This window comes from Panthera onca, chromosome B4 (assembly GCF_046562875.1).
Source record: "Panthera onca isolate mPanOnc1 chromosome B4, mPanOnc1 haplotype 2, whole genome shotgun sequence".
NCBI classification, from domain to species: domain Eukaryota; kingdom Metazoa; phylum Chordata; class Mammalia; order Carnivora; family Felidae; genus Panthera; species Panthera onca.
Window position 1 is genome coordinate 99,851,373 of NC_138345.1, and position 20,225 is coordinate 99,871,597.

General features: G+C 33.9%; 1 protein-coding gene across 3 annotated transcripts in view; it reads left to right on the plus strand.

Moving 5' to 3' along the window:
• Nucleotides 1-20,225, plus strand: part of ZDHHC17 (zDHHC palmitoyltransferase 17) — a 104,436-nt gene that overhangs the window by 33,913 nt on the left and 50,298 nt on the right. For all 3 annotated transcript variants that reach the window (XM_081796219.1, XM_081796217.1, XM_081796218.1), the window contains 4 exons: nt 7,807-7,884; nt 8,482-8,626; nt 13,617-13,681; nt 14,322-14,484. In XM_081796219.1, the coding sequence (XP_081652345.1) occupies nt 7,807-7,884; nt 8,482-8,626; nt 13,617-13,681; nt 14,322-14,484 (451 nt within the window). The remainder of the gene's footprint in view (nt 1-7,806; nt 7,885-8,481; nt 8,627-13,616; nt 13,682-14,321; nt 14,485-20,225) is intronic.

The window sequence follows — 20,225 nt, forward strand, 5'->3', positions numbered from 1 at the left end:
AGGGGCAGTGAGAGAGAGGGACAGAGAGAGAATCCCAAGCAGGCTCCTCTGATGTCAGCGTGGAGCCCGGCACAGGGCTCGAACTCCTGAATTGTGAGATCATGACCTGAGCCGAAATCAAGAGTCGGATGTTTAATCAACTGAGCCACCCAGGCGCCCCCCCCCCCCGCCTTGTTTTTAAAATGTAGATTCTATGTACCTTTTTTTCCTGAAAAAAAATAGTTTTTAACATACATCAAACACTTATTTGTACAAGGTGCTGTGCTGAGTGCTCTTCCATGTATATTTCCTTTAATCTTAATTCTTGAAATAACCCTATGTGAAAACTAACAACTTTCACTGTTGTCTTGATGTGGAAACCGGAGCATATAAATAGGTTAAATAGGTTACCAGTGACATGCAGCTAATAAGTTGGAATCAGGAAATCAACAATCTAACTGGCAGCTCACGTTCTAAATGTGAATTCTTTGGGAAAAAGCTACAAAAGAAAAGGGAGCAGTCACAAAGATAGTAGGTAATAATAATCTAATTTAACTATTCATGCCAGCGTAAGTAATGAATATTTACTAAGTATAAATGATTTTTATTACTTACTGCTAATCTGCTTTTTTAGTTTTAATAAGAGGCAGTTAGATAAGCAAGAGGTTAATAGAAAGTCTTTTTAGTGAATCTAGTTTAGTAGTCTCTGACAATTTGGACATAAGTTCTTTAGATAAAGATATGAATCTGAAGTAAACCAGTTGCAGATGTGCAGTTATGTACAGCACACAGAGTCCAGAGACAAATAGAATATTAATGCCAGGTAAAAAAATTTTCCATTTTGAGTATGAAAGAAAGGATAAGCAAGTAATAACGAAAGCATTGAACTTGAATCACTTTCTTCCAGAGAGCATAGCTCTATTCTATTTGTTCCTTTTGTATTCTTGTATATCTCATCTTCCCTCTGCCTTCGATATGGGTCTCCTGATATCTAATTCTGTTTTTGTTTGTCAGAAAATGTTTTTATTGCATCTTTATTTGTGAAGGAAATTTTCCATATGTATAGAAATCTAGGTTGGCAGTTTTTGTTTTATTTTTGTGTTTTACTCATTGAAAATATCATTCCACTATTTTCTGGCTTCTGTTACTATTGAGGAATCAGGCTAACTATTGTGCTTTTGTGGGCTTTTTTTTTTTTTTCCTTTTCTTCCCTTGGCTGCTTTTAAGTTTTTTCTCTTTGTTTCTGGTATTCTGCAGTTTCATGATGATCTAACTAAGTGTGGATTTCTTTTTATTTACCCTGAATGAAATTGCAATGAATTCTTGATACTTCAGATTGACGTTTTCATCAGTTCTAGAAAAATCCCAGCTATTATATCTTCAGATATTGCTTCCATCCCATTCTTTTTTTGCTCTCCTTCTGGAACTCCAGTTAAACATATGTGTGACCTTTTCATTGTATGTTCTGTGTCTTTTATCCTCTTTTATGTGTGTACTGTCCTCTGGTGTGCTTCATTCTGGAAACTTCTTACTTACCTTCCAGTTCATTTATTCTCTATGTGTAATTTGCTGTTAAATCTATTGAGTGTGTTCTTAATTTTATTTTTCAGTTCTAGCATTTTCGTCATTTTATTTTTTAAGCCTGTATTACTGAAATCATTTGTGGCTGAAATATTCAATCTTGTATACTTGGACATAGTAAATAATTATTTTATAATCTGTGAGAAGATAGCATTTGTAGTTTGTGTGGGTCTGTATCTGTTAATGTTGTTTCTTCATGTGCTGATTGTCTTTAAATATGTACCACACAATGTGTTTGAAAAATTATTTGTTGAATAACTTGAGGCCTAAAATGAGATTTCCATTTGTTTCTGCTAGGCACACCTTTAATTTCAAGGCTTTAGATTTTCTGGATCACCCACGTGGCTAAACACAGGCTAGAGCCAGGTTTATTTCTGGTTCATAATTACTGCTACAGTGCAGCTTTTTGGGGTCCCAGCCCTTGTTTTGTTTTGCTTTTGTCTGCTTAGCTTGCTTCTTGGCCAGCTTTTCTGCATCAGCAAATTGTCTCCAGGGCAGATGGTGCCCAAGTAGTTTTCTAACTTCTCCGAATTTTAACGTCTCCTGACTTTTGGCCTGGTTAATGCTCTTAATCTTGTTAGGTTTTACTCTTTAGGAAATGTTTCTTATATTTCATTGAACTTTTTTAGTTTAATGGGAGGTTTGATTCAAATTATCTTGCCTTCTAAACCTCTGTTTGTTTTTTTGGTTAATGTTATTTAAGTCAAAGTAGTGTATAAACAATTTGAAAACTCAAATAGTACTTAAAGTCTTACAGTAGGAAATAGCAATCGGTCCCTACCACCTGGGTCCTATAGCCCAGAAATAACTATTTTCAGTACTTGAGCTGTTTCTTTCAGTGTATACTCTTTATTTTATATATTTATGTTGCTACTTTTATCTAGAAATCTATTTTCTTTACAAAAATGACAGTACTTTTTCTGCTTTTTCATTTAATATATATATCTTCAAGATTTCTCATTGTCAGTACAAATAGAGATGCATCATTCTTTTTAAACAGCTGTACAGTGTTCATTTATATGGATTTAATGTATTTCATGGTTTTCCTGTTGATGGATGTTTGGATTGATTTTGATGTTTCTACCATTACAGCCAGTGTTCTGATTGCTAATCTTGGTCATATATCATTTTGTTTATTTTTATATATATCTGTAATATTTATAGGAGAAAAAAAAGAGTTTTGATTTTTTTTTTTTTTATGTTTATTCATTTGAGAGAGACAGGGAGAGACTGCATGCAGGGGAGGAGCAGAGAATGAGAGAGAGAAAGAAAGAGAGAGAGAGAGAGAATCCCAAGTAGGCTGTGCACTGTCAGTGCAAAGCCTGACACGGGGGTTGATCTCATGACCCTGAGATCATGACCTGAGCTGAAATAAAGGGTCAGACTCTTAACTGACTGAGACACTCAGGTGCCTCAGATTTTGAATTTTAATAAATATTGCCCACCTTTATGCTGGTATTTCTTGATTTATCAATTATTATATATTTTGACTTTCTATTTTAGGATAACTAGATGTCCTAGAGATCCTCACCACTAATCATTCTTCCATCCTCTATTTTAGTATTAGTTAAGTCACTGTGCATAGTGTAAGTTGTGAGAATGTAAATTCTCACTGCTAAGCTCAGAAGTGTTCTATGATTATTTGTTCTTTCCTTGCAGAATTTTGATTTTTGTCTGAAGCAGCAGTTACTTCATTTTATTTTCTTCATTTGTTTAATTTTCTCCATATTGTAACTAATCCTTCCCGTATCCCATATTGTTACAACCGTAAAACCCCTCTATCTGCCAACAGCATCACCTAATTTATCTGTTCCATTTTTGGAGTTGGGAGGGGGAAGAAATCATTCCTGGAATTCTCCACTTTTTTGCTCCAACCCCGATTATTTGCTCTTTAGAACTAACATACAGCCATTATCTTAAGACTTTGCTTTGCTATTATTCTGGGAAATCCTTTTGCTCCAATGTTGGTTTCAGTTTCCTGGATCTCCGGTTTTTTGTCTCTTTTGGGTTGCTCCCTGATTTTAGTAGAGCACAATTTCTGATAGCTTTCTGAGAGAGACAGCACTTGGGAGGTAAATGATTTGAAGTTACAATTATTTCTGTCCTTACACCTTATTGGTTGTTCGGCTGAGCATGGACTTACAGATTAAAAGTAGTTTTCTTAGAATTTTGAAGCATTACTTCATCATTTTCTTAATTCATATGTTACAATTGAGATTCTGTTGGTCAAAAAATTCACAGTTGTCTTATGTGTAAAAATAAAGTCTGAAGTGAGAAATAATAGACAAAAAGTCTTGATGGTGCCTGCCTTACAAGTGTTCCAAGCCACTTGTGGAATAGTGAGGTTATAGAGTAGTCAGTAGTTGTAGAGTGGGTTAATAATTAGTATCTGCGTATTATATCTTCAGGTGGGTAAACTTAATTTTTTATAGTGCATAATCTAGCAAGTTACTTTCCTAAAACAAACATGGTGAGTAAAGGCAGTTTTCGGTAACAACTGGTATTTATAGCCTCAAGATTACTTTTTACTACCGATCTGGAATTATACCCCCACTTAAAAACTACAGCCTATTCCTACCACAACAAATAGCATGAGCATCATATTTGCCTAGGGTCCTTGTACACATAGGTCTTATGGGAGTGGCTTGCGGTTGTTCAGATGTATACAGCACACATAGTGGGTTTGTATTGCATCTTGGGGAATTCATTGCTTTTATAATAAGAGCAGGCTTGCTCTTTGTTCCAGAGGGAGACATTACCTCATCTCTCAAGGTTGCTGGATACAAACACAACTCTGAGAAATGACCTATGTAGAAGTGGTCAGGGCCTTGTATTCTTCGTTTATACCTAGCAAGGCATATGGAAACATGAGAGACCCATGGAGAAATGTCTCTCTTAACAGTTATGTTTCATTAGCATGTATTTAACTACAAAGTGGTCGGGACACTTTCATGATAATAAGGAATAAAATAAGTATAATGTGGAAAGGAGGAGACCTTCACCTTAGCCTGGATTGTCTATAGTTCCAGTGTTTTCAAGCGAAAGTCTTTATTTCTCAGCTTTACCCTAATGTAATAAAATAGAAAGGATTAGCTCAAGCTCTTGTGTTCAACAGTCTCTTGTTACCTTAAGAGTCTTCGTTAAGAGTAATAATAATAATTGTAAATAATACTTGATTATTATAAATAGTCAAGTAAGTAATACTTGAATTCAAGTCAAAGCTTTATTAAGGAACATGGGGCTTTATTAAAAAATATAGGGTTCACAATTTTTTGAGAATACATTGTATGTGTGGCTTATTCTTCTTCCCTGGGAACATGTACTTTTTTTCTTTATCCTTGGCTTTGTGAAAGTTCACATTATTGTGCATTTTATTTATTTATTTATTTACGCATTTACTTACTCACTTTATATCTAATTTATGGCCATTAAGTGGCCACTTTTAATCTGGAAACTTGCCTTTTTGGTTTAGGGAGGTATTCTTGCATGGTGCCCTCAAGAGTGCCTTTCGTTTTCTCTGTTTCCCCCCCACCCCAGGAACTTTTATTGTCAGATAATGGAACCAACCAGATTGATTTCTTTTTCTTACCATTTATCCCAAATACTTTTTATCTCCCAGTATAGCCATTGTACTTTGGGGAGATTTTCTTAATTTATATAATTTATCTTCTAATCCTTTCTTTGAATTTGTAATTTTACCAATTGCATTTTCAATTTGCAAGTGTTTTTTTTTTTTTTTTTTGATCTCTGTCTCCTCCTCCCTTTTTAAAAAAATATTTTGTTCTTCATATCATGAGTATATCATCTTCTCTTATTTTTGGAGGATGTTAATTGTAATTTTTTGTTTTTTAAGTTTTGCTTTATGTTATCTGTTTATTTTAGGCTTCTTCTGTTTATTTGGTCTCCTTCCATATTTGCAACTTTCCTCAAATATCTAATCATATTTAGGAGAGACATAACAAAGCTGATTGGAAATTGTAGAACTTAGATCACAACAGGAACCTCTCAAATGTCTACTTCTAGAAGTTTTTCTCTGGCATTGTTCAGTGTTTCTTAGAGAAGAATCTTCTAATCTCTTTGTAGGAGGAGCTGAGTATCTATCTCTGTCTGCCAGCTGAACTGAGCAAGGAAAGGGGTTTGGGGTTGTAGTTGTTGTTTAGCATGTAAACTTTCATTGAATTGCTACGTTTTCAGTATAGTGTCTCATATGGTTCTCTGATTTAATTCCCTGAGTCTCAAATTTCTCTGATGAAGGTGCTCTGAATATACTTTTCAGCAAATGCTGAGTGGTTGAGTGTTAAAATCAGTATGAGCCTGAGGCTGAAGCCAGAAGTCATCATCATACAATGAAATTTAGAGATGTAAGAATGAATCTGAACTTTTAAGAGTTTGAGGTATTATTACAGTAATTTTGAAATTTTGAGGAGTCACATTTTGAAATTCAACATTACAGTGCACAAAGAAGTACTTACCTAGCACTGTCAGCTGCTTGTTTCCATCCATGTCACTCAAATGCCTGTTTGTGGTGCTAAATACTTAACTTTTGGCAAGAATGTAAGTTACAAAACAATTTTTTCAGTAACTTTTATTAACTTACAGCCAGTGTTTTTGTTTATAGTCTAGCTTCTTTACATTCTACAGAGGTAACACTTACCTTTAATCCCTTAGTCTTTCCAGGGTTTTATAAACTCTGGATTGCTTCTCATTGGTGTTCCCTCTGGAGACATTTGAGTTTTAGCTCTTTACTTTTCATCTTTCAAATACTTGTTAATATCTCTTGTTCATTGATGGTCCTATCTCAAAACCTAGGGATCATTAGTTAATACCTGCAGGAACATTCCTTGGTAACCTTCTTGTAGTATACAGGAGGCTTAAGTTTAAAAGTAAGAATTAAATGATCTTCTCAGAATTTTGTAGTTTTGAACTAGGGTCTAATAGCTATAAAGAATAACATGTTATAAAAATTTGGTACTTCTCTTCCAGTAGTTTACAATGAAAAGGCAATAAAAGTTATTCTTCTTTAGCATACAGAAAAAAAAAAAAAGTTGTACTTTAGAACCAGTCTGGAAATCACTCATTGCCATAGCCCTAGCAAGGATTTGAAATGTGAGTAAAAATAACTCTCATGAACAAATATATTGACTATAGAGAACATAATATAAAAATTGCCTTAAAAAACATCCCAGCTCTTATCAAAGTTGTTCTTTGGCTAAGCTATATTTCTCTTTGGGCTCAGAAAATCATTTTCAGCTATTATATAGTTGAAACTTAAGAAACAGTTTAGGAATAGTTAAATGTTTGTATTCAGACTAATGTCTGATATTTTGGACTGGAAATATTTTAGTCTGGAAATATTTTGTTAAGTTACTTAAACTATTTAAGAAGATACGGTAGAGTTAGGCCCTTTATTGTGTAATGTTTTAAAAACACCAGTTTAACAAATACATAAAGCAATACATTTCTGAATCAAACATATGAGTATATTAAATGTTTAAAACTGTGTACATTAAAAGTGAATGTGTTAGTGATCTAAAGCAGTAATCACTTAGAACAGTTTAAGAATCTCAGTAATATACACACATCAAGTATTTGACATCAGAGGTGTGAAATCACTTATATTCAAGATTCATTATATTGATCAGTTCAAAGTAAGCATTATGATAAGCAGCTAAGTCCTGTTCATTTCAGAAGATATCAAGATGTTATAATGTTAATATATTAAGCAGTGAGGTTGCTTTTTTTTTTTAAAGCAACATACCTTTAAAGGCATAACAAGGCATTCTGAAGAACCTCTATGTTATACTTACAATTTATAAAATTCTTGCACGTAAATTGTTTGATTTAATCTACAGTAATTTTGTGAGGAAAGTAAAGCTCTAAAAGCTGAGCCTCTACCAATGGTAGACTAAGTGGCCTGTTCTACAACTTTTCTGTGCTGTTGCTCTTTGATCCAAGTCTTAATGGTTCTCTCACCGCCTTCTTTTTTTATAGAATTGTTAATTTGGTATTGCTGTTCTTTTTTGTAACTTTAAAAAAATTATTTTCCTTTTGCTTCTAGAACAAGAGTGATGTGTTTGATATAAATTCTACTAAGTATATTTTTTAAAGATCACAAAAGATTGTTTATCATAGAGACATAAACTAGCATGAGATCTACAATGGAAAACATTTTTTCTTTATTTTTTACATAATTTCATAAAATTGAAAATGCAAGTTGTCTAAATTATTTAAAATTTTGTCTTATAGATACTATATTTCGAAAGGTGCTATTGTGGATCAACTTGGAGGAGACCTAAATTCAACTCCATTGCACTGGGCCACAAGGTTTAAATTTGCTTCTGGATTATTTTTTTCCTTTGGTTTCTTTTTTAGTCTATAACTAAACAATTTTATTTTTTTAATGATATGCTAAAATGAATGGGAGAACTTAAAGTAATAGTTAATACCAACAGTGTACTAACGTATTGCCGTATAGTGTTACGTGCATTGGCAGCAGTTTATTGTCCCAGAATATCTTTAGGGAATTCACCATGCTGATGTTAATCCAGTTAGGTTAAGACTGAGTTAAACTTTGAGTTTGTAAATATAATATTATGCAGCCTCTGTATATTTACAATTAAAGAAGTTGCTCAGTTTCTGAGATAATTAAGATAATATTTGAATAGGATTAATAGAATATAGTGACTATTTATTACATATTTAAAGAAGTTATAAGTATCTCTAAAATTTAAAAGACTTTTTTCAGTCGAGACTTAAAAACCTTAAAATCCTAAGTATGTCTTGACATATGCCTATTTTAAAAAACTTTTTAAAACATTGGTATAATCTTTTCCACCATTATCCTATTTAAAAAAAGATCTTCCCGGAGATCCTGTTTGAAATAACTTTATATATTTAAGTGTTTATTCTTTTATGTTTTAGACAAGGCCATCTATCTATGGTTGTGCAACTAATGAAATATGGTGCAGATCCTTCACTAATTGATGGAGAAGGATGTAGCTGTATTCATCTGGCTGCTCAGTTTGGACATACCTCAATTGTTGCTTATCTCATAGCAAAAGGACAGGTAAAAAAATTACAATGGTGTGGATTTTAATCAGATGTTCTTCATGGTTTATTTTGAATAGTACTCTCTGATGGATGACAGTGAATAAATATATAGTTACTTTCATATTGAGATAGTAAATGTAGTTAAGTTGAAAATAAGAAAGATAATCAAGAACCAGATAATGATCTATTAAATTGCATTTTTTATTTCTGAGAATGATAGAGATGAATCCTGGAAAGTAAGAAAATTTAAGTATCTATTTTTTCCCTTAATTACATCTTTTGAATATATCCTCTGAATTCATTTAAACTTTTTGAACATAATTTACTGGTTATTTTCTCTATTAGGTACCTGTTGGAGAAGGGGATAAATTGTTTAGGATCAGTTTCTTGGTTTCTGCTGTGTAAAATAATGCTGCTTCATACATGTCAGAAAACTTCTCATGATTTAAGGGATTCTTCCTGACTTTTTGAGTGTGTACTGACTATAATCACATTAAATAGGTACCAGTTTATATATACCATGTTTTTGTGATAAATGTATTTCATTAAAATTAATGTTTCTCAGTTTTTGTCTCATGTGTTTTCTCTGGTCATACTTAAATATTAGTTTTATAGCTAAGGATCTCATCATAAGAGTAAGACAAATGATTTTACTTCAAGGCTATTAACATTTATTTTAGATTAAAATTTTTATGCAGATTCGCAATTTGAATAGCATTTATCTTATGAATTCTTTTAAGATATTTGTTGTTGGCAGTGCCAAGCACTGACCCTTGTGTGTTGTGCTTATAGCTTAAGGAAAGAGGCGTAGACCGGCTACTTGCTAGTAGGGGAAGGGTTTCTGTTATGGTATTAACAGACTACCCCCAAAAGCGGTTCTGACAGCTTTAGAACAATGTCAGCTATTCCTTGGGTTGACTGGTCTTGGCTTGGTGGTTCTTTGCCTTGTGATAATGGCTGGGGCTACAGTCGTCTGGGGGCTTAACTGAGATGGAGGATGGCTCTTCACATACCTTGTATCTTAATAGGAATGGCTAAAAGGCTGGGTCCAGGTGGAATGCTGAGATGACTAGTCCTCTCTCTTTTTCTCCATGCAGTCTCAGAATTCTTTCTCCATAGCACCCTCCACGTAGTCTTTCTAGCAGGGCAACTAGACTTCTTGTGTGTTGGGAGCTCCCAAAAGAACAGAAGCAGCTCTGCCTCTTTTAAGTCTTAAGTCTTGAACTGACACAGCAACATTTGTGCTCCATTCTGTCAGTTAATGCAAGTAACAGGGCCAGTCCATGTTCATTGGGGGGACACGTGGATGTGAATACCAGCAGGTGAAGTTTGTTGCGGGCCATCTTTGGATACCAGCTGCCACAGGAGATTACTTTTGTTCTCCCAGAGTTCCTTCTAGGCTGGGGTTTGGACCAACAAATGGTGCTGTAACCCATGATGGTGTTGTTAGTGGCTTTTTATTTTGCAGGTATAAATTTATATTCGCTTTTTTTCCTTTTGTTTTTTTAACTGGGTAAGAAAAGTGGTATAAATTTTTTTTAGTCTTTTTGTTAGCATATTGATTTTGGGTTTTGGATGTTTTAATAATCTTTTTAATTCTGGCATAGGATATTGGCTATAAAATTCTTGGGGCAGGGATTTCTACCTGTTACAGTACCTTTTGTATATAATAAATGCATGATAATAACAAATGGCAGTTTGTTTTCTTTTCCATGAGTAATTTTTTTGCTGCAAAAGTAACACACTTACTGTAAAATATTCAAACATAAGAGCACAGTATAACTTAGAAAATGAAACCCCACGTCTTCCCTTACCTGCATCTCAAACTGAGATCACTTTCTTTTAATTGTTTAGTATATTTTTCCAGAATTTTTTTCCATCTATACACTAATTATAAAAGTAAACTTCTGTAGTGTTCATTACATCATACTTTGGGGTCCAAAGTCCTTCTTTGGCCTACAGAACCATGGGTTCTTTGGCCTACAGAACCATGGGTTCTCCAGCCCATCTTTTGTCATTTCCCCTCACTCACTCTGCTTTGACACACCAGTCTTCCTCCTGTTCCTTGAGCGGCTCTGCTACACTGCTGCTTTAGGGCCTTTGTGATTGATCTTACCTTCTGCTTGGTAAATCCTTCCCTCAGATAGTCACACAGTTCTCTGTCTGTTTTATTTCAGTCAGATGTTTGCTCAAATTTTATTAGTTCTGATTAGTTCCCAATTATAAGTAATAATAAAATTACTATATTTTTATTTTTTCTTTTTCTTCCCTTTCACTGACTTTAGTCTATAATACTGTTTTTCTTAGTGTTAACTTCTTTCTGGTAGATATAAGTACATTTCCATTACTTGATTTTTTTAACTATAAGTAATATCCTTGGACTCATAGCTATTACAGATTAGGCACTCTTCACACTTTCTTTCCAACCTTCTTTTTCCATTTTTGTCTTCATTTTTTTCTCCATTTTTTTGTTAATTGTATCAGTTTTACATTCTTAGGGCATAACATTTCCATTTAGTTTGTCATTCTGTTCCTCACATTTGTTTCATTTTAGCTCTATTGTTAAAATATATTTAGTGTTCACTACCAATTCTTTTGGATGATTTTCAGGAGAAAAGGGAAAATGCTAAGTTATGGAGCCCTGTTGATCATGGAATCCCCATAAGCTTTTGATCTGGGCTTGTTAATTCTTCCTAATAGAGAATACCCATACGTCCAGGCTGAACTTGGAAAAGAAGTACCAAGTTTTAAATCCTGATCCAAAGAAAGAAAAGGTTGAATTTCATTTTTCTTTTAGTACTCTATAGATGTGGCATTATTTTACATTTTTAATTTCACTTATATTTTTTAATACTGTCACTTCTTTAAAAGGATAGGAAAAGACAACTAAGAAGGAAGAAGAAACTAAAGAATTTACATGTCTGTCTTACTTGGATATCAAATTTAGTAGAGCTATCTTGAAATTAGGACAGTGAAAGAAGTAAAATAAGTTACAGTGCTTGACTCATATAAGAAACAAGGAAACTTGTCATTTCTGAGAAGATTTTCGTAAAGATTTTTATTGAAAAAAAAATCGGTGTGTATATTGGAAGTATCGAATGAGGTTACATAGGACATTCCCACCCACATTTAACATGAATCCAGAAATGGATTTATAATGGATAAGGCATGCCATTTGATTACAGTATTTACTACGAGGGACAAAACTGATGATATCCAAGGATGAGTCTAGTTTGTCTAATGTACTATTTCCTCAACATTTTTTCTGCCTCAATACCCTTGAAAATGTTCACATTTGAGGCATATTCCCTCGGTATCAGTGGCTCAAGAGAATTGCTGCATAGAGTTTTAAAGTGTTTTGCAGTATACTCGACTATGACTCTGTCCTCTCTGCATGACTGGTATACTAGATAACACAACTTGGATTACAGCTGCTACTTTTATATAATCCAGAATTGGGCGATGGGGAAGGGAAGAAGAGGAAACTTAGTATCTGTTGAATGTCTGTTATATTCTAGGCTATAGAGTGCTTTACACACATGGGTGTTATATGTATAACACATAGCCTGTTATATTCTAGGCTGTAGGTGCTTTACACACATTGTTCCATTTAATCATCACAGGGTTCTTAGGAAGCCATTATATATTCACGTTTTTAAATGAGGAAGCTGAAGCTCAGAGAATTAAAGTGATTTTGCCAGTCTTCTAGCTAGTAAGTGGTAGAGCTAAGAATTCAAAACCATGTCTGTCTAAAAGCCTATGCCTTTCCCAAACAAATAGGTAGAGAAACATGTCTTTTCACTTCACAAATGGTTTTTGATCACTTCACAAATGGTTTCACTCTGCTGGGCACTGAGAATACAAAGATGAATTTTATAACAATTTTAATCCTCAAAGAACTTCTCTTTAGCTAATGGGACAAATACCTCAGGCATAGAGGATAATTAGTCCAGGTTGGAGTTAGGAGAGATAATTTTAGAGAAGTGAAACTGATAGAATCCCTGATACATCAGGATGTCTTGAAAGGAGATTTAAGTAACTAGGGAAGAGTTTTGGTTAAAGAAATCATAGTTTTAATTCTAATTTGTCAAAAAACTAAGCAAAAGGCGGGGGGGAAGTACCATTAGGAAAGCACAAAGTTGGGTAGGAGAAATAAAATAATCACTATTTTGCTGGGAATAGTATTCATATACATTTGTAATAATGTAAATATCAAATATTTATAGAACCAAAAATACAGTAGATCTCTTGAAAGAATAGAAAGGTGCATATTTGTTATGGGGCAGGAAGAGTAAAAAATTCTCATTTTGCATACCGAAGAGTCTCAGAAGATAATGCCTAAAACTGAAAAATCAAAAAGTAGTAATTCATGCATCTTACTTTAAGATGTGGAGGGTAAATACCAAAGTAATGAGCTAAAAGAGGTGAAAATAGTGGGGAGAAAGGCAGAGAACAGCTTTATCACCACAAACTTTGCAAAGTTATTTGACTCTAAAAATGTACGTGCATACCAATAAAATAAAAAGGAAGCAGACTTTTTTTGAGTTTATTGAAAAGATAGGTCTTTTTATTCTTTGTTTTGAAATGACTAGAAGTAAACAGGGTTTCGTTATTCCTTCTTATCACGAATTTGTATAAATAAGTTTTTTGGACACTTAAATCATTTAACTTCTCATTTGTGGATGAAAGATGAAGAGTAGGTCAGGATCTTTAAATGCAAAACATTGAAAGGCTGATTAAAGCATCTGAAAAGGGAAATCTATAAATATATGATAATTAAATACATATTTAATGTTTTGTCAATTAAATATTTATATGCCCATTAATTAAAATATTTAGTGACAATAGGTGGTTTTATTTTAAAGTTAGAAAAAGTTTCATAAATGACCCTTGATTGAAGAGTGTTATATTGGCTTTTCCTGTGACATGCAAATTAGATTTTTCAAGTAAGTTTTGTAGGAACTTAGAAATTTTTACTGTCTTACTTTTTTCTTTTTATTTATTAGGATGTAGATATGATGGATCAGAATGGAATGACACCTTTAATGTGGGCAGCTTATAGAACACATAGGTATGTAACCATCATAAAATATTTATTCAGATCATTGTCAGCATAATAAAATGTAAAATAAATGATGGGAAAAGGCAGTTAATGTTCTATTTGCTAATATTTAAAATTCTTATTATGAGTACATAGTGTATGACAATTACCTTTTTGAATGTTTGAATCTTTGTGCTTACCTTGACCTTGGTAGTTACGGTATCCTTAATCTATTCCTCTTTTAGCAGTTTTTAAGAATGAAAGATGTTATCTTATTTTTAAAAATGATTTTTTTCACATTATTTGTATATTGACAAGGTTGATATATTAATTAGTAAGTAGCTTGAAAATATTTTTGGAACAATCCAGATTTTAATTAAAAAATTTAATTGTTTAATTATGTAGGTATTAAGACCTCAATCCCTAATGAAAAACAGAAAATGTCAGGACCACGTATGCCCTCTCTTGGAACTTTGTATAGGTGTTGCACATATTTAATCCTTCAGATTAGAATATTGTCTCATTACTGATTATAAGGTTGAGTATAGGTTAGAATGGAAGTGTTCCAAAATGGGATGCAAATGCAACCACGATCAGTTTAGTATCTGTAATGATTTCTATAATTGAAATTAGGGTTGTTGTTGTTGTTTTTTTTTTTTTTCCTTTTCAGTGTGGATCCAACTAGATTGCTTTTAACATTCAATGTTTCAGTTAACCTTGGTGACAAGTATCACAAAAACACTGCTCTGCATTGGGCAGTACTAGCAGGGAATACCACAGTCATTAGTCTTCTTCTGGAAGCTGGGGCTAATGTTGATGCCCAGAATATCAAGGTAAAAATACCCTGTATTGATTATGTTATGTGAAATGTTGTTAAGATCTCAATTCCTCAATAAAAAACTAGATTTTTTCACAGACTGTCAAAGATGGAAGAAACGTCTTATTTAAGCTCACACCCTTTGCTTCCATGCAAGAATTTGTTTTGAAAGATTTGTTTATTTACTTTTGTCTTGTAGTATTGAAGTAATTGCCAGATTTTGATGGCCTTTTCATTTGTGAATTCTTTCTTTTGAAAATTAAATTACATAACCCATATCTTCATAGGTGAAGGGAATAATTTTCTGGTTTCTTTAAGAAGACCAGTACAAAGAATCACATGTTTGTAGTTAAACCACATTATGCATAAAAACTTTCAGTGATTCTTTGCCTTGTAATTGTCTTGTTTTAAAGATCAGGACCTTTACAGATTTATTAAATGTAAATACCTCTCCCGCGGATGTTTGGCCTGATCCAGGAAAAGTATACAAGAGTATCTAAGAGCAAAGCACAATTAATTAACATTTGCATTCTGAACATTTAGAAATTTGCAGACATTTCATGAGTAGTTGAAAGACAGTTCTGTTAGTAGTCTTAAATTTTGGTTAACCATTTTTATTTTTAAAGCTTCAGGATCCACCATGTTGTTTGGCACCATTCTTTCTGTGAAATGACTTTAAACTTTGAAACATCATCTTTCAATAATGTGAATTCATAAATAACGTTGTGCCCTTTGACAAGTGTTCTTTAATTTTGACTATAAACCATAATACTTTTGGAGTCAGATCTCTTAAATTTTTAAGGGAGATGTGCTAATTAAATTTGAAAGACATTTGAGCCACACAATATTCTGAAATGGCAATCAAAAAGTAGGTTATCTCCTGCTGGATCAGGGCATCTAATTATGTTCCATTGAATAGTTCTTTCTGTATTCAATTACTCTGAGGTTAAACTGCTAAAATAATATAGCTTAGACTAGCTGTATGGAGCCTAATTTACTTAAAATTTTAACCAATTTTTAAAAATGAGTTTAATTAAAAGTACTTAGTTAAAAGTAGATATCAAATATCTTGTTGGAAACTATAAGAAATTGAGAAAAAGTTTCTTTCTTTCGTTTTTAAATTTCAGGTCTTTCTGTCTTTCCCCAAAGTGATCAGAATGGCTGAATATCTGACAATAAAATATTGAAAGAGGAAAGTCAGCATATCATAGGGCCTGACACATGATGGGCACTCTAAATATTTTCTGACAGACTGAAGATTTATGTAGTCTTGAGCTTTACCTCTAAGCTAGTTTTTCTGACACTCTGCTATTATACCTCCCTGCCACTTCTGAAGTTATAGAGAGAAAAGTTTGCTTTTTGAAATGTTTTTTTTAATTTAATTTAATTTTTTAAAAAAAGTTTACTTATTTATTTTGTAAAAGAGAGAGAGCACCAGTGGGATAGGGGCAGAGAGAGAGAGATGAGAGAGAATCTCAAGCAGTCTCTGTGCTGTGAGCACAGAGCCCAAAATGGGGCTTGATCTCACAAACCATGATATCAGACCTGAGCTGAAACCAAGAGTCAACACTTAACCTACTGAGCTACCCAGGTGTCCCCCAAATGTTCTTAAATAGGAAGCTCAGAAACATTTTTAACACTATGATTAGTAAATTGGGCTAACCTCAAGGCCTAAAGGACAGGAAAGGAAGAGTTTGACTAAGGCTAATATCCCCATATGAAAAAATTAGTGAGTTTACCTTATGTTTATATCTGTATTGCTTTAGAGCATTGTTTCTCTTCTGTTTGGTACTGGACAGCCATTCTTTCTTTCTTTCTTTCTTTCTTTTTTAATGTTTATTTATTTTGAGAGAGAGAGGCACAGGGGAGGGGCAGAAGGAGAAGAAAGGCGAGAGAATCCCAAGCCAGGCTCTGTGCTGTCAGTGCAGAGCCTGATGTGGGGCTCACGAACTGCGAGATTATGACCTGAGCCAAAATCAAAACTCAGATGCTTAACCGACTGAGACACCCAGGCAGGTGCCCGCCCCCTGGACAGCCATTCTTAAAGTGATCATGCCCCAGGAATATATTTCAAAATATGTTACATTATTAAAAAGATAGAACCAATTTTAACAGTAATTGAAATTACAGTAATACTAAAAATTGTGATAACATGACTGAACAGTTCTGGAATTTGAAGCTAGTAGTATGTATTTTTAGACCATTTAAGAGTATATTTTTTATACATATAGACTTTTGGATAACTTCACTTGGATCATGATCTTTAAGTCTTTGAAGTGTAGATTGTAAATTTAATGTCTTTTCAAATAAATAGTGAGCCCTTGCACTTCGCATTAACCATTGCATAAAGATGAGATTATGTACGTATGTATGTATATTTTTGAGAGAGCAAGTGTAAGTGAGCGAGGGACAGTGAGAGAGAGAGAGAGAGAGAATCCCACAAGGGGCAGAGAGAGAAGGAGAGTGTGGAGCCTGAAGCAGGGCTTGAGCTCACCTGAAGCGGGGCTCAAGCTCACTTGATTGAACTCACAAGCCATGAGATCATGACCTGAGCTGAAATCAGATGCTTAACCGACTGAGCCACCCAGGTGCCCCATAAGCTTTTTTTTTTTTTTAAAGAGAGCATGCGCAAGCATGGGAGGGGCAGAGAGAGAGACAGACAGACAGACAGAGAATGAATTCCAAGCAGGCTCCACACTGCCAGCGTGGAGCCCCATGCAGGACTTGATCTTGTGACTGTGAGATTGTAACCTGAGCCAAATCAAGAGTCAGACAATTAACTGACTAAGCCACCCAGGCGCCCCAACCATTGCATAAACTTTTATTAGACTTAGTAAAAGAAATAATCTGTAATGAATTTCAACAGAAAGGTAATGGTAAGAGAGATATTTGAAATGATGTAAATAATTTGAACCTTATAATTTTAATGGTTTGTAGGTTCAGGCATGTGAATTATTTGGTACCAAGATAGGATAAAGCTTGAATGTAGCTTTCTTAACTAGTGCAGTCCAGCGTCTACAGTGTAAAATAATTATTGTGCCTGTAGAACTTTTATTTAAATTCATGTTTGGTTTTTTTATTTTTATTAATGTTTTAATTTTATCTGACTTGTATAAGCAGGATTGGCTATTGACAAAAAGAAGTTAGTTTGAAATGTAGTTCTCTGATAGCTTCTGGAGTTACATCATCATCATCATCATCATCATCATATCATTGTTATTATTATTTAAAATTTTTCTAAATTAAGGTATAGTTGGCATGCAGCATTTTACTAGTTTCAGGTGTACAGTATAACCTGAACCTGTCAGGAGATGACCACAACAGGTCCAATCAGCATCTGTCACAAAACTTTGTTTTCTCTTGTGACTGGAACTCTGAAGATTTGCAGTCTTAGCAACTTTCAGATATATAATACAGTAGTATTTATTTTTGAGACAGAGAGAGACAGAGCATGAGTGGAGGAGGGGGAGAGAGAGAGAAAGAGACACAGAATCTGAAGCAGGCTCCAGGCTCTCAGCTGTCAGCGCAGAGCCTGAGGCAGAGCTCGAACTCACGAGCTGTGAGATCATGACCTGAGCTCAAGTCAGACGCTTAACCGACTGAGCCACCCAGGCGCCCCTACAATACAGGAGCATTAACTGTAGTCGCCATGCTGTACATTACATCCTCAGGACTTAACTTATTTTAAAAATGGAAGTTATTGTTAACTTTCAGCTCCCTTCACCTATTTCACCCACCCCCAACCCCTGCTTCTGGGAACCACTGGTCTGTTCTCTGTATCAGTTAACTTGGTTTCGTTTTATTTGTTTTATTTTTTAGATTACAGATATAAGTGAGATCATACAGTATTTATCTTTCTGTGACTTATTTGGAGTGACATTATTTTTAAAGGAAATAAAGTTTAAGGAGTTGCTTCAGTTGCTCAGGGAACACTTACACTTTCAGAGGAAAACTAATCTTTTTATCCACACTGGTGGAAAAGTAGATTTTTGTTTTAAAATGCACTTTTTGTGGAATTAAAAAGGTGAAGTATTAGATGCTTTTTCTGCTTGAATCTGGCATTCCAGATTCCATATGCTGAAGTCTAGTCACCACCTTCTAATGGAAACCATTCATTCATTCATTCATTCATTCATTTAACAAATATCAGTGCTCGGGAGTCCAGGTGTTTAAGATAGATGAAGTCTGTATTCTCTCAGAATTTACATTGTATTAAGAAAATAGACAATAAGTAAAAACACATGCATATGCATCCTCATAGGCAAATGTGGTACAGTGATGAGGGATGAAGGGGCCACATGAGGTGAGAATGACTTGTGAATACCTCTGAGGAGATGACATTGCTTTCAGACTTGTCTGATAAAGGGATCAATTATGCAAAGACATGTGAGGAAGAAACTGCACGTAGATGAGCCTGCAAGTGCAAGTCCCAAGGTCAGGAGTAAGCTTGCCCTGTTAGAGGTGCAGCAAATGACAGCCTGGACTGAGTGCAGTGAGCACAGGAGTGCAATCACTGAGGAAGGCAGGTGCCAGATCGTGCAAGGCCATGATAAGGTACTTTGTGTTCTCAGTCACGAGAAGCAGTTTGGGAGGATTTACATAGGCTGGCTTTATAATCTTTGTGTTTTAAATATTTTTAAAAGACTACTTTGGTTGCTGATGGAGAATGCATTGAAGAATTAAAAAAAATGGAGGGGATGGGTAAAGATCAGTTAGGCTATTGTAATAAACCAGGCAGGTGATGTTAGTTTAGCCTACAATTGTAGGAATAGCAATGGAGAGCAATGAATGGATTTGGAAATGATAGTTTAGAGTAGAAATGAAAATGATAGTTTAGAGTAGATTAGATATGAGGATGAAAAGAAATATTGATGACTTAGATTTTGGTTTGAATAACTGTCTTGTGATATATTGAGGTTGTGAAGACTGAAGGAGGAAGACTTTCTTGGGGTGAGGGTGGTAAGAATATTATAATTTGAGGTGTGGTGCCTTTTAGCTATGTGGAATAGCAAGCAAATTAAGTAAACTTAAGTTGATATGAATGTCAACAGGGGAAAAATTAATTAATTGAAAACAACGTAGATTCTTTGTCCAGGAATTTGACAAAGTTGATTTATACCTGTATATTTTTCCATCTTTCATTTCGAGAGCTAAGAAAGAGACTAATTGATAATCATGAATTATAACAAAAAAGATATAGTCTGCAAATCTGGCTGTAATAGCTAATAAAAGTTGTACTTTTCGAAGAATATGAAAAATTATACTTTGTGTTATAGTTATAAAAATATTGATCCTTTTTCTTCTAAAATAGCTTTTCTAATTAAAATTAAATTTAAGTTTCTTAGAAATCTGTCTTTATATTATTTACCCTTATAAATTAGTTATTTGAATAAAAAATTCAATTCTTTTAATATGTAAATACATGATTTTTTTTTCAAAATAAGGTAACTTTAAAATGACTATTTTGATCCTTAGAAGGATCAGGAGTGGTCATATACTCTAGATTAGAAATTCTTAATCTGGGACTTACTAGTGAATTTTGGTTAGAGGGTGAGCCCATGAACCCCTGAAATCGTTACCAAAAAATTACTTGCATCAGTGCTTTTTGGGGAGAAGGTCAATGGCTTTCATGAAATATGACTCAAAAGAATTTAAGAACCGTGGCCCCAGATAATAGTTACATGGAATAAATCCAGTCTTGTTAAATGATAACAATAAGGAAGGGAAAAATGATTTGGGATACTAAGGATTTTTTTA